We start from the raw sequence: 12,567 nt of genomic DNA, 5'->3' as shown, positions 1-12,567 counted from the left end.
TGGAAGTCCAGCCCCCTAACCCTTGCCATGGGAAGTCCCTCCCCCTGCCCCCAGAAGTACTCCTTTTGGGAAGGGGGCTTGCCATCTTGGAACTGGAAAAAAAAATTGTATACTAAAAATCAAACGATGATAACGTTTTAATTTTATTTTTAAAAATATTTTTGTCCTGATTTGTGTGTGTTGTTGTGTATAGAGAGCTGATTGTATAATAGCTCAAAATGAAGTCTTACTCTCGTATATTGATGGGGACCATGGAGGGGTGGGGGGCATATGGGTGGTGGGGGGAAGAAGGTGTGTAGAGGGTGAGGGTGTCCCATGCTGCCACTGCTGAGCCCAGATAGGCAAGCCAGGAGCAGGCACATGTGCACAAGGTCAGGGCTGTGCAGCACAGTTCCCCGCTGGTACTGCGTGGATGAGGCAACCAGAAAAGAGCCACCTAGGCAGTCTAGAAAGGCAGTTCAGCTGCAGAGCCACCCCAGCCCTGCTGTGCGTTCAGAGGGTGGCAGGGTGTGCCACAGCTCGACTGTGCCTGGGACACGGGACTAAGGGACCTGCCATGGGTTGAACCCAGCCTGCGGGCCATATTTTGCCCACTCCTGGTCTAGGTCCACAGTTGGAGGAAAGCTGGGTAAACTGTACAGCAGTGCTGTTGAAATTTTAAGCCGCTGGAGGGGCCACGCTACTGCAAGCCACAGGCCCCTAAGCCAACTCCCAGGGCAGGAGCAGGAAGTACAAGCTGAGAGAATGGTTGAGAAGCTCAGGAGACCCCAGTTACAGCAGCAGCTAGAGCAATAGGGGGAGCACTAGTCAGGCACAAGCCCCAGGCTGCCATGAAGCCCACTAGCTGCCAGTGGACAGCCCTACTGTAGGGGAAATGAGGAGTAAGTGGGACTGTTCACTAGTGCTGCTGTCTAGTGTGAAAAGCAGGGTGAGACTTCCACCCCCCCACACACACACATTTTTGTGTTTTTTGCAATCTGTTCTCCAGCTTATGGTTAAGTTTGTATGATTTATTTTCCTTGTTGAATGATTTTTTTTTTCTATGTTAGATACTTTAATAATTGTGGTTAAGGTTATTTTCAGAATGATTGATAATTACTAACATGTTTCTTCTTCTATGGAAGAGGCAATTGAAAGTATTCTATATACATTTTCCTCTTCTGAAGCTGCAAGGTCTGGTCTGGGACATGAGGAATTAAGGTTTCCTGTGATAAGGAGTTACCCAAGGGCAAATCCTTCTCTGTTCCTTGTAAACATACAGCAAAGCAGTGGAGAGGGGCCTGGGGACAAGGGGCATCCCAACATCACATTACCATAGCATACATAGTTTGTTACAGATAGTTAAGCCAACTGGTAGTTAAACATTATGGCTGGTTAGTTTGCATAGCTCTGTACCTTTAAATATTCCTTAAAAAGGTCATTTTTCACTGTTTGAATATATTAAAACTGTTCTTTAAAAAAAAAACAAACCCCAAAAAACAAAAACCCAGAACTGAAGCAATAACAAGTTCTTTATTTATTTTTTAGGGTTTGTTTGTTTGTTTTTTTAATAAGAGTTGAGATATTCCATTATCTTGTTGGCCAAATGCCTGTTATAACACCTACATTCCACATAACTACGTCTTAAAATTTCAGCTAGGACTTGTAGTAAAAGCTACTCCTCTCAAGAAGTTTAACTTTATTCACATAAACTGCTTTGAAATCCTTTAGAAAAAAGAGAATTATACTCCACAAAAATCATGGTCCTATAACTTAGGCTGTTCAGCGACGAATGAGAAGACATGCAATAGTTTTTAGCACATCTAGTACCAGTACCAGCGTTATCTCCCTTCTCACCACAAAGGGTCAGCCACCCAAACTTAGCCACAGGCAACAATTCATTATGCTATGACTTCAAAGTACTACAGCACCACACAACAGACTCTACAATGGAAACACAGTGGGAAAGTGAGGGAGGTTAACTGTGGCTGCAATTCTTTACCTGTGTGCTTTCCCCCGCCACTTGTAGGTCTGTGCTGAATCTGGGTTAATGGTAATGGCTCTGTCACAATCTCTAATGGCAGCATTTGGCTTCTGCAGTTTCACAAAAACACTGTAAGGAGGACAAAATGTAATGTGCATATTCAACCACCACTAAACTCTTCGTCAGGAATGGTTCCAGTGTTTTTCATACAATCAACTTCAACAGGTGAGAGAATAAGATACACATTTAAAGAAGTCTAATGCAAATTGATTTTGAGATGCAAGAGGCCTGTGTCTCCACCTTCCCTGCTCCCACTAATATTCAGAGTTTATCACCAAATACTGTCATGGTCAAGCTAATTTTGTTCCTTTTTCTCTTTTTAAGAATAATGAAGCAGAGAGGAGAACAAAGCCACCAGACTCACACAAAAAAACCCCAAACAAAAGCAAGCAGACCATCTTACAGTTGAATTTTCTTTAGAGCTAAATATCTGTGAAAAGGATTATTCCTTAAATGCAGAACTCAGTTAAACGAACTGGTAGCACCAGGGGATCACAAGGACTCGGCTATCCCACCTTCCAGGAGGTGGTTTCCCAACCAAGTAGCCCCAAAAAACCCACTCAAACAGTAGGCAGAAAGGTGAAGCAGGATGTGGGGCTGAAGGAGATGCTACATGGGGCACAAGGAAGAGGCCCAGAGCATCTAGATATCTGAGAATTAAGCCTGCGACCTTGAACTACTGTGATTTTCTGTAGTGTTGAAACAGCTTTCTGAATGAAGACATCAGGGTTAACAAATTCCAAGTATTTCCTTCACTGTTTTTTTTTTAATGGGAGTATACCAAAACTCTATTAATAGGCGCACCCCAGATAAGAGGAAGAAAACAGTAAGAAACAATGAATATTTAAGCCTTAACCTAGGTTGGTACAAGAAGCTAAACATTTAAAATAGTTTGAATGCCTTCTGACATAGGTTTTCAAAGTGACAAAGACAATAGCCTGTTGTATCAGTTATGAACTAGCTGTGGACAAAAGAAGAGCTGTAGTCTCCATAGTGTAAGTAAGCAGATATTTTTTTCTAAGCTGATCTATTGCGAGATGAAAAACTAAGACCAGGTAACATTTTGGGTCTCCCAAGTGGAAGGGTGGGACTGAAACTTTTAGTTTAACATATAGGGTATTTTCTGTTATGTCACAGCTATTGTTTCATTATTCTGCAACTTCAGTATTAGGATTCAGTCAAGCTTTTTGTATTCTTTACATAAGAGCATAGTTTAAGTTAATTATTTTGTCTGCATCAGTTTACCAACATGTTTTGATGTTAAAGTAACTGAAGTTTCGTCCATCTCCAAGAGTGCAACCACTGGCAGATGCCTGGAGCTACAAGTGGCACTGGGAAGGGTCCTTCCCAGGTAGCACCAGAAAGAGACTGATGAGAACCAATGTAATCACAGAGAATGTTGATACCCAAGCATTCGCATTGGCCAAGATTAACTTAGATACAGAACAAAGTTAGGGACTATACATATGCAAACTTTGATATAGGAGGCTGGGGAAAAGAGGCCAGCCATGCACAGACATGAACTAAAGCCGTCATTAAGGTGAAGGCCAATATAACCCTGTCCCATTATTGTAGGGTTAAGTCTAAATAAAGTGAGATGTAAAACTAGAAGGACTATTTACTTCTGCCAAGGTTCAAAGTATGCTTTTTTTCCCGCTCTCCCTTCATTCAGCCTATTCACATCAAATCTGAGACAGAACTTTGTTTTTCCCTTGCACTGTGACACCTGCAGAAAGATAATGAAAATGCATCAGTAGTTTGTGCTACTCACCTAGCTCGTTTAGCATACAAGATGGCCAAACGAGGATTCAACTTGATAGCTGCTGTGAACAAGTCAATGGCTTGCTGAAGTTCACCTGAAAGCCAATATAAACAACACTTCAAAACCACCACACACTAAGATTAAAAGAAAGTTCCCACCTTTCTTAGGTAGATTTGTGCACTCAGGCATACCTTAAAAAGACAACACAAAACATCATTATAAAAAGAGCCACATGTTTCTGGAACATTAATTATTATTGCTAAAAACAGACAACAATTGCTATGACATGAAAGAAAAATAAATCCTCTATTTTCAGTTCAGTTTGTGCACTTGGCATTGTGTCTGGTCAGGTATGCAAACCCTTTCTTTATATGGGTCTTTAAACAGGAAAGAATTTATTTGTAAAATTACAGGTGTACAATTATAAAACCAACAAGAGGCAAGGACTTAAAGGTACAATATTCAAAGCCAACATGAAATTTAGTCATCTTAAAAAGTTATTATAAACACAACTGATAGCAGATATTCTGGACCAAAATGTATACCCCTGCCATTAATGTTAAAAAGAGGTGAATTTTTTAAAAAGGTTACCACATTCTAGTTAGTATTGTGCTGGAAACTGCAAGTGAGAGAACAGTGAAATAAACCTTGGTCATACTCAGTTCAATATCCCTTTCAGCATCCACCCTCTGCCACTGCGATACAGGATACTGGACAAGATAGACCCACGTTATGACCTAGTAAATGGTAGTTTTTATATTCTTATTGGGGAGGACAAAAATATTTGTAATTCTGAAATCAGGCTGCTACACAAAATAATGTTGTTTTAGACTGTATTTTAGGGTGAGTAAACAAAAGATATTTTAAGGTTTTACACTATTACAAATTTAACAGTTGATATTACAGTAAAAATAAAGCCCTTTCAAAACTCAGACAACTCTGTACTAATGCGAGAACACTGAAGCAGCTTACAAATGAAGTTTCTAAATGCCAAAATAAACAGCAGCACAACTTAAGTTTCACCATTAAAATACAACAGTAATTCCCAAAGTTTGTGTTGTGACATACTAGTGTGCAGCAAGAGCACCAGCCCTGTGTGGTGGGCTTAGGTCCACAGACCAGTGAGTGAAGCATGCTGCTACTTTTAACTCAGAAGAATAAAAAGTAGCCCCAGGTATCAAAAGTTTGGGAAATGCTGGGTGCGTCTACACAAGATGCTTAATGCCCATTGGACTAATTCTACTGTACATTAGATTAGTCCAATGCGCATTAAGCATCACGCAAAAAGCATTAATCTTTGCTTTGGTAATGCGCAGTAGTGCTGATAATGGCACATTAAGCTAGTACCTGTTATTACAGGTACTAAACTTAATACGCCAAAGTTACAGCGTGTTAATGAATGTGGACATGCCCACTGAAATGGAGTTAATGCACATGGCCTAGAGCATGCCATATGCACCCACGTACAAACTAGCCACATTGGAAGTCTGGCATTGTAGAATAATCATTTAAAAACAAACACTAGTTTCTTCACTCAAAAAGAAGCAGGCTGAGGGGAAAGAGTCCTGCCAGGCAAGAAGAGCAATAGTCATAATGAAGTCAAAAGCCAGGAGAAGACTACTGCTAGGTGGTCCCCCTTCTGCACTTCAAATGGTACCATTTTGCTAGGCATCTCTTGGGAGGAAGGCTAAATTCATCTGAAATGCAATACAAAAATGAATCCTGCCAAAAGTGCTTTTAAACAACCCACTACCTAGCCACACTCCTTTCTTCCTGCTGGAAGCATTCCAGAATACGTTAAGTCAGAATTTAATGGGCCATCAAATAGACACCACATCAGAAGACAGCAGCTAAATTCTAACATACATATTAAATCATGCAGCTACTCACCTTCACCAAGGGCATTAATGGCTTCCATCTTCTTCTCATTCGCCTGGTCCATCATCTCTTCAGTTACCTAAAAAAAGCAGCAAAGTCTCTAGACCAAAAACAGTGGGCCCAGAGTGGTCAGTGAAGGGAACTACAGTTCTTTAACTCTAGAAGACCCAGATTAATTTGAGCTGAAGACAGCACCTTATAGAATGTGCTCTGCTTCATTGCTGAAACTGTTCAAATTCATTATATCTAATTTTTAACAACTCATAGATGTTCTAGGAAAAAAGTCATAATGGCTCATTTTCTTCTTGGCACGCCCAGTTATCTTCTCATTGAAGCTAATTGGAGTTTTGATGCAGCCTCTGTTGGAAGCTGGCTTTGGGTTAGAAAACTCATTGGCCTAAAATTAAGGTTTTTCCTAATTAGAAGGAAGAACTAAAGACACCCAAATCACAGACTGGTTATCTAAAAAGACATAAGCATCTTTCCTTTAGAGCAGAGGTGGCCAAACTGTGGCACAAGAACTGTAAGATGCATGGGCAGTCTGTGTCTGGCATGTACAACATCATAGAGGAGACACGCAGCATGGCAACAGATAGAGCAGTAAGCAAAGCAGAAGATTAGGCAGAGGAAGGGCATGGAAGTGGTACCGAGGAAGGGTTTGGGTCTAATTTGTGATATGCTCGCCAAAAAAACGTTGGCCTCTATTGCTTTACAGTTTGATTCCGAGTCAAGACACAGAAGTAGCAACTTCCCCAGTGCATCACAAGCTAAAGTTGCTGCATTTACCTCCACATTTTCATCTCCCATTTCTTGAGGCTCTTCACTGTCTGGTTCAATCACTCCCTCATTGTCAATTTCTGTGAAAAAAGTTAGTGATTTGAACACTAATATAACAAGATTAATAATTCTTCCATCAACAGACAAGAGTAGAAAAGCTAGAGTCATTAAAAAGGTAATAGTTGCACTAACAGTAGTTATCTTCCTCACCCAAGTCACTCTCTTCACTCTGAGGCTCAGGTGGCTTAACTGGCTCTTCTGGGGGCTTGTCCGCTTTGTCCTAGTGAAGAATAGACAGGAAGTCATGCGTATTTATCATCTATTGGCTAGACCCTATTTCCACAGCAATTCTAGGACACTTGAAAACTCTAACTATAACATCATCAAGAACAAAAGTATATTCCACTACAACCAAAGTGCTTGGTTTTTTGGATTTAAAACACAACTCTACCCAATACATGCAAACACTGCCTTAGACTAGCTAAAATTTGGAACAGAGAACTCAATTTAGGACACACTTCATAAATCAGAATGTAGTCCTCTCTCAAGATTCGCTCTCAGAATCAGTGACTAAGAAGTTAGCCAGCCCAAATAATATTATCCACTTGAGTCAGCAATGCAATGAGCACAAACTAGCTCCTAACTGGTGGGCTCAACAGAACAAAGTCTTGAATTAACTAGAGACTGCTTCTCTTACCTCTCCACTTCATTTCTTCCAAGTCAGAAATTCTCTAACAATTCTAACATGCATCCTTTCCTGTTAAATCAGCCCAGATAGGAAAACCATTAAAACAATATTATCCCATAGAGATTCAGAATGCCACTGCAAAGACTACTTTTTCTTAGCCCTTTGTTTTGCCCACATCACTCCTCTCTCTGGATTCTTCCACTGTGACAAACATGACAGAAGTGGCCAAACTTCTTAGCCCTTCTTGTTGCAAACCAGAATCTTGGCGTGGATGAGAGCTGTAAGAACACGACATTGCCAAGTGTGGCATATGCCCCAGAATCAATGCGCCACCCTAATTCAAACAATAACTTATCATTAGATAGCTTCTTAGAGAAAATTATAAAAACTGGAAAGGAGGAGGATGGGGGGCTGGAAAATCAAATGGCAAATAATAAGCATCCAGATAGATCCGGCCACTCTTTTCCTCCTATTTACTACACTTTCTTCAGAAACTGCATTTAAACAACCCAAGGGCTATAGTTTCACTATCCCCAAAATATAAACTGGCTTGTCCTCACTTTCAGGCCCCATCACAGTCTATAAAAACATGGAACTGGAAGGGCCACTAAGTCCAATACCCTGCAATTACAACACTACATATTGTCTATACCTACACAAAATGCCTCATTCACCACGGAGATACCAATCCCCACCTCAAACTGGCCAACAATGCCAACTTTCATTACCTACTAATTAAACTTTCACACAAACAGCACTTCTCTAAAGTTTACCATAAACGTCCCCCAAAGCTACCTCATTACCCACTCTTAAATTATACTTTGAAAATATTTTTTGCTGCAATGAGTATAAAACATTTAACCGTTCAGCTGCTTTTGCCATTTCCTATCATGCTGACCAACTGCCTCAGTTTCTTTATACTTCCCATATGCCTGCATGCTGAACCATAGGTTCATCTTGCTAAGTATCCTGTGTCACAGTGAAGAGTGGATGCTGAAAGGGAGAGTGAACAGAGTATGACCAGGGTTTTTCCCACTGTTCCTCTCTCACTTGCAGCCTCCAGCATTTAGTGTCTAGGAAGTTCTGATTTAGAGGCTGTACCTGTAACTCTCATGCTCAGTAACTAGCAGATGCAGCTTGCCTCCAACAATCTGTCCAACTGCTTTTTAAATCTGGCTAAACCATCAGTGTACGCAATATTTGGTGGGAAGGACCACTCTTTTGTTCATTGTGTGTAGCAGCTGGATGAAAACACCATCTGAGGTACACTGGGAAGAGTGGTCTTTGGCAAAAAGGTATTCACTACCTACTACAAGCAGATCAGTCTGAAGCTGTCACAGTTCAAACTCTGTAGACACCCTATTTAAAAGCTTCTATAAATTCACTTGTCCCACTGAAAACTTTGAACTGGTTTTCCCCCTGAAATACTATGATTTTTCTGTCAAACTATTCCTCCCTGCCCCCTCTGCGATAAAAATGCACTCTTACCTTAACTGTCTCCTCTTCAGAGGCACTGGCTGGAGCAGGTGGTACTGTACCTCCCATGCTTTTTAGGAAAGGAGGAAGAATAGGGAGAACAAATATTAAAGACTAGATTAATCAAGTACAGGCCTTTCAGCAGGATTTGAGCTTAGAATAAGAAAAGACTGTCCCAAAGATAGAAGTAAAACCAAACTATCACTGTTGTCAAAGTAAAAGCACTGAACAGCAAAAGAGCCAGACCTATAGTAGCAACAGTTAGTTCTAACTCAGTTGGCCTTTCTGTTTTAAACTCCCTAGTTTACACTACCCGTTTCTTTTTCGAAAAGAATATCTGTCAATCTGCCTGAAATTGCTTGTTCTTTTCTTTGATCTATAAACAAAGTTTGAGTAAAGAAAGCTGAAAATGCTAACCAAATTTTATCCAAGTTACTTCAAAAAAAAGTTAATAATTTTTACTAGATAGGAATGCAGTCTGATGGAGAAGCCTAGTTAAATCCTAGCTGTCTGAAAACAGTATACTGCTATGCTCAATCATACTTTCTTATTAAAAGCTCTCATGAAAGGCCTGCACATACAAAAAAAATACTGAATCTTAATATTCACAAAACAATGCAGGCACAGAGAAAACTAAAGAAAATCTGTTACATCATCACAGCATCTAAATGTTCTTCGCCACTGGTAGGTAAGACATACTGTTTATGTTGGCACAGTCCCTTTAACAGCACAAACTGTTCTACTGCATTAAGACTCTAGATGAGCAGGGTTCAGAAAGTACAGCTTAGTAAGGATCATTAGGGTAAGTGGGTATGTCCTCTAACTACTGGAAACCACTGCATACACCCTTAGTAAATTAAGTCACTCAGTATATCAAGAGGAGTTTTGCATTTTGAAAATGCCTTAAAAAAAACCCCTAGATATGAGTACTGTCACTTGACAACATTCCTCCTAATCTTTTTTTCCCTTTCAGAAAACAGCTACAACTTCTCCACTAGCTGTTTCTTCAACTTTCCTAATAGCACAAATGATCAATACCGTACTAACGATGAGTAGAAACAGGCATAGTGCATGGCCTGCAGTCCCGAGAGACTCCTGTTCTACATGCTCAGAAAACCTACCACTTGAGTTTTAAACAGCTTGAATGTACAATGGTTACTGGCACTACAAATAGTGCCAACTTGGACAATACCCAGAACTTAACAGCATTAGATGGATATATATGGATCTTAAGTGCATTTCAGTGCTACTCTGAAAGCTTAATAAGAGAAGAAAAATGTTTACAAGACATTTTCAAAGACTGCCTCATCTGCTCAACCTGAGGAGGTTGACACTATTGATGACACTATTGCTTTACTCTAAGTTCTTCAATCATTAACCCCAAAAGGCCAATAAATGCAGACATTAAACACCTTGTATTATTTGCAAAACATGACTTAAGACCCCCAAGCAAATGCCCAAACAGTGAAAAAAGGCAAGTTTTCTGTTTCCATATGCAGAATAACCTCAAGCTGAAATAAATACAGGATCCTGAAAATTAAGGATTTTTTCTTGACAATATCAGAATACTGTATTTACTTGTGCATAACTTGTGCGTTCCCCAACAAACAATTGGGGTCCATATTATATGAGAAATACAAATCTCCATGTGTCTGGAGATCTGGTGCCAAATTTCCAGACCCACAGATGACATGGCCTCACACACTGGATCCGACTGTCATGCATGGCTGTTCCATGGCTGACCCTGTCACACAATGGGTCCAGCCCAACAGACCTGATCTGGTGCGTGGGGCTGGCAGCAGGCGTGGCTCCCTAGTTGTTATTATAAAAGTTTCTTTTCCTTCATGCCACCTTCCAAATACAGGATCCATACTGTATGCAACGGCATGGTGTATACAAGAAAATAAGAGTACATCATTTTAAAAAGCCCTAATAAACAACCCAATGAATTCTGTATACTTGAACATCAAACCCTCACTTTACACATCTAGATGTACATTGAGAAAGTTTCTTGCATTCAGGAGTTTAAATGTGAATGTTCAACTTGAAATAATCAGTTACGAAAGCAAAAAAAAAAAAGGTGATCCAAACGGGGGGCCTGATTAAGGTGTGTTATTAGCTGAACTGCTGCAAAATGGGCATTACAGTCATTTCCCCTATAGCGTCTTCAACACCTAAGATAGCATTCTAAGACATTCTACTTTGGTGTTTTTTTGTTTTTTGGTTTTTTTGGGGGGGGGTTTGTTTTTTTGTTTGTTTGTTTTTACAGGTATGGGCTTTTAAACAGATACCAAGTCTGACAGAATAAAAAAACATGAACTTCCTCCTTGCAGCCAAGCCCTTTTCCTGCACTCCCCATATCTACACACAGAGCGATTCTAGTTGTCAGGACCCAACAGACACTCTCTCTCTGGTTCTCCAAATTCACCAAGCCTGGGTACAGCTGATTCTGATTTTGGGGGGGCGGGCAGGGAGCGGGGGGGGGGGGGATACAGAGATATTCACTGTGAGAAACACCTGGGCTAGGTCACCTCCAAATCCAAAATAAAAAAACACTACCTGGAGCGTAAATACAGTGCACATGTACTGCAGCTGCCTGGTCTCAGGAAATGGAGGCTGCTTGAAGCAAGGGGTTCCACATGCATGTAGCAAGAGGCAGTTGGTGCGCGGTGCTACAGCAGTGGTTTACCACCTGTGGTCTATGGACCCCTGGGGGTCTGCAGACTGTCTAAGGGGTCCACAGAAAGGGACTGATTGATCAATCAAAAGCAAGTGAATGCCTGCACTTACAATTCAAAGGGGTCCATACCGCCAATTGAAATTTCCAAAGGGGTCCACCAATAAAGAAGGTTGAAAACCACTGTACTAGAATGTAAGAACTGCCATTGATGGGGTCAGACCATAGGTCCCTCCTGCCCAGGTTCTTGCATTACCTGGCTCTTCACCAGATTGCAAAGAACCACTTCAACAAACCAGAAACTTTCCAGTACTTTGTCAGCTCTGACCCTGAACTTCAGCTGTGTTTTCTAACTCTTGTAAAGGAGGTCACGTGTAGCCTCCTGTTTTGGGAGACTGTAGTCATTCCTAATGAGCAGTCCCACTAGCTCCTTGATGAACACTCTCCAATAAAAAGGCCTGTATGTTGCACAGTAGCAAAGAGTGGAGACTGAAAAGGAGAGTGAATTGCGAATCTGGGACTGCAAGCCCCCCGTGCCCCTCACTCCCCTGCTAAAGTGCAAGGGATGCCTCCTTCCCCCTCAAGGACAGGCTGTAAGCTGGCCAAGCCCCCAGGTAGCACCCGTGAGTGTGATGGCTCCGAGAAACGCAAGGTTTGCTTGTCCGCCCGCCACGTGTGGCCGCGGGCTCAATCCCGGGGCAGGGCCGAGGCAGGCCACCACCAGAGGAGATCTCCAGCTCCCCCACCCCCACGCTCCCGGGCGCTGCAAGGAGCTGCCCCCTCCCGGCGTCCCGCGGGAGACACAAAGCCCTTCTTTTCCCTCAGTCTGAAGCGGCCTCCTCGCCTCGCGGGGAGACCCCTAGTCCTAGCCCGTCTCACTCCGCGGCCGCTCAGGACTTGGGAGCCCCTCCCGGGCCGCTTCTTCAAAACGTAGCAGGCCCCGCCTCCCTGGCAGCTCCCCCATCCCCTCGAGACTTCGGAGCTCGGGCGCTGCTCCCTCCGCCAACGTGGGGGGGGGGGGTGCGGCGCATGCGCAGCGGCGGCCGCCCCCCGAGAAGACAGGGGCTGCCCTGTCTCACCTCTCGACCCAGTCGCGCAGGAAGCGCAGCTCCTCGGCGTGCAGCAGCGCCGGGTTCTCCTTGCACAGCTTCACGAAGGAGCGCAGCTCGCTCAGCTTCCGCGGGTCCATAGCGGGCCGCACAGCGTGCAGTACAGCCCAGCACCGGCCCCTCCCCTCCGCTGCCCGCCCCGCGCCGCCTCCCCAGCCCCTGCCCCACCCCCGCCGC

General features: G+C 42.7%; 1 protein-coding gene across 3 annotated transcripts in view; it reads right to left on the bottom strand.

Moving 5' to 3' along the window:
• Positions 1 to 12,470, bottom strand: part of ST13 (suppression of tumorigenicity 13 (colon carcinoma) (Hsp70 interacting protein)) — a 30,132-nt gene extending 17,662 nt beyond the window's left edge. The window contains exons 1-7 of one of the 3 annotated variants that reach the window (XM_019515133.1): positions 12,361 to 12,470; positions 8,617 to 8,674; positions 6,633 to 6,720; positions 6,450 to 6,547; positions 5,676 to 5,742; positions 3,795 to 3,879; positions 1,982 to 2,092 (exon numbers count right to left, since the gene is read on the bottom strand). In XM_019515133.1, the coding sequence (XP_019370678.1) occupies positions 1,982 to 2,092; positions 3,795 to 3,879; positions 5,676 to 5,742; positions 6,450 to 6,547; positions 6,633 to 6,720; positions 8,617 to 8,674; positions 12,361 to 12,470 (617 nt within the window). Of the gene's footprint in view, positions 1 to 1,981; positions 2,093 to 3,794; positions 3,880 to 5,675; positions 5,743 to 6,449; positions 6,548 to 6,632; positions 6,721 to 8,616; positions 8,675 to 11,163; positions 11,408 to 12,360 lie in introns of those variants that run through there. The other 2 variants (XM_019515135.1, XM_019515134.1) reach the window with 2 other exon arrangements.
• Between the last annotated feature and the right edge of the window lie 97 nt (positions 12,471 to 12,567).

This window comes from Gavialis gangeticus, unplaced genomic scaffold (genome assembly GCF_001723915.1).
Source record: "Gavialis gangeticus isolate Ggan-Ray unplaced genomic scaffold, GavGan_comp1, whole genome shotgun sequence".
In the NCBI taxonomy this organism is placed as follows: domain Eukaryota; kingdom Metazoa; phylum Chordata; order Crocodylia; family Gavialidae; genus Gavialis; species Gavialis gangeticus.
Note: the sequence above shows the minus strand (reverse complement) of the source record. Positions and strands in the feature narration are given on the sequence as shown.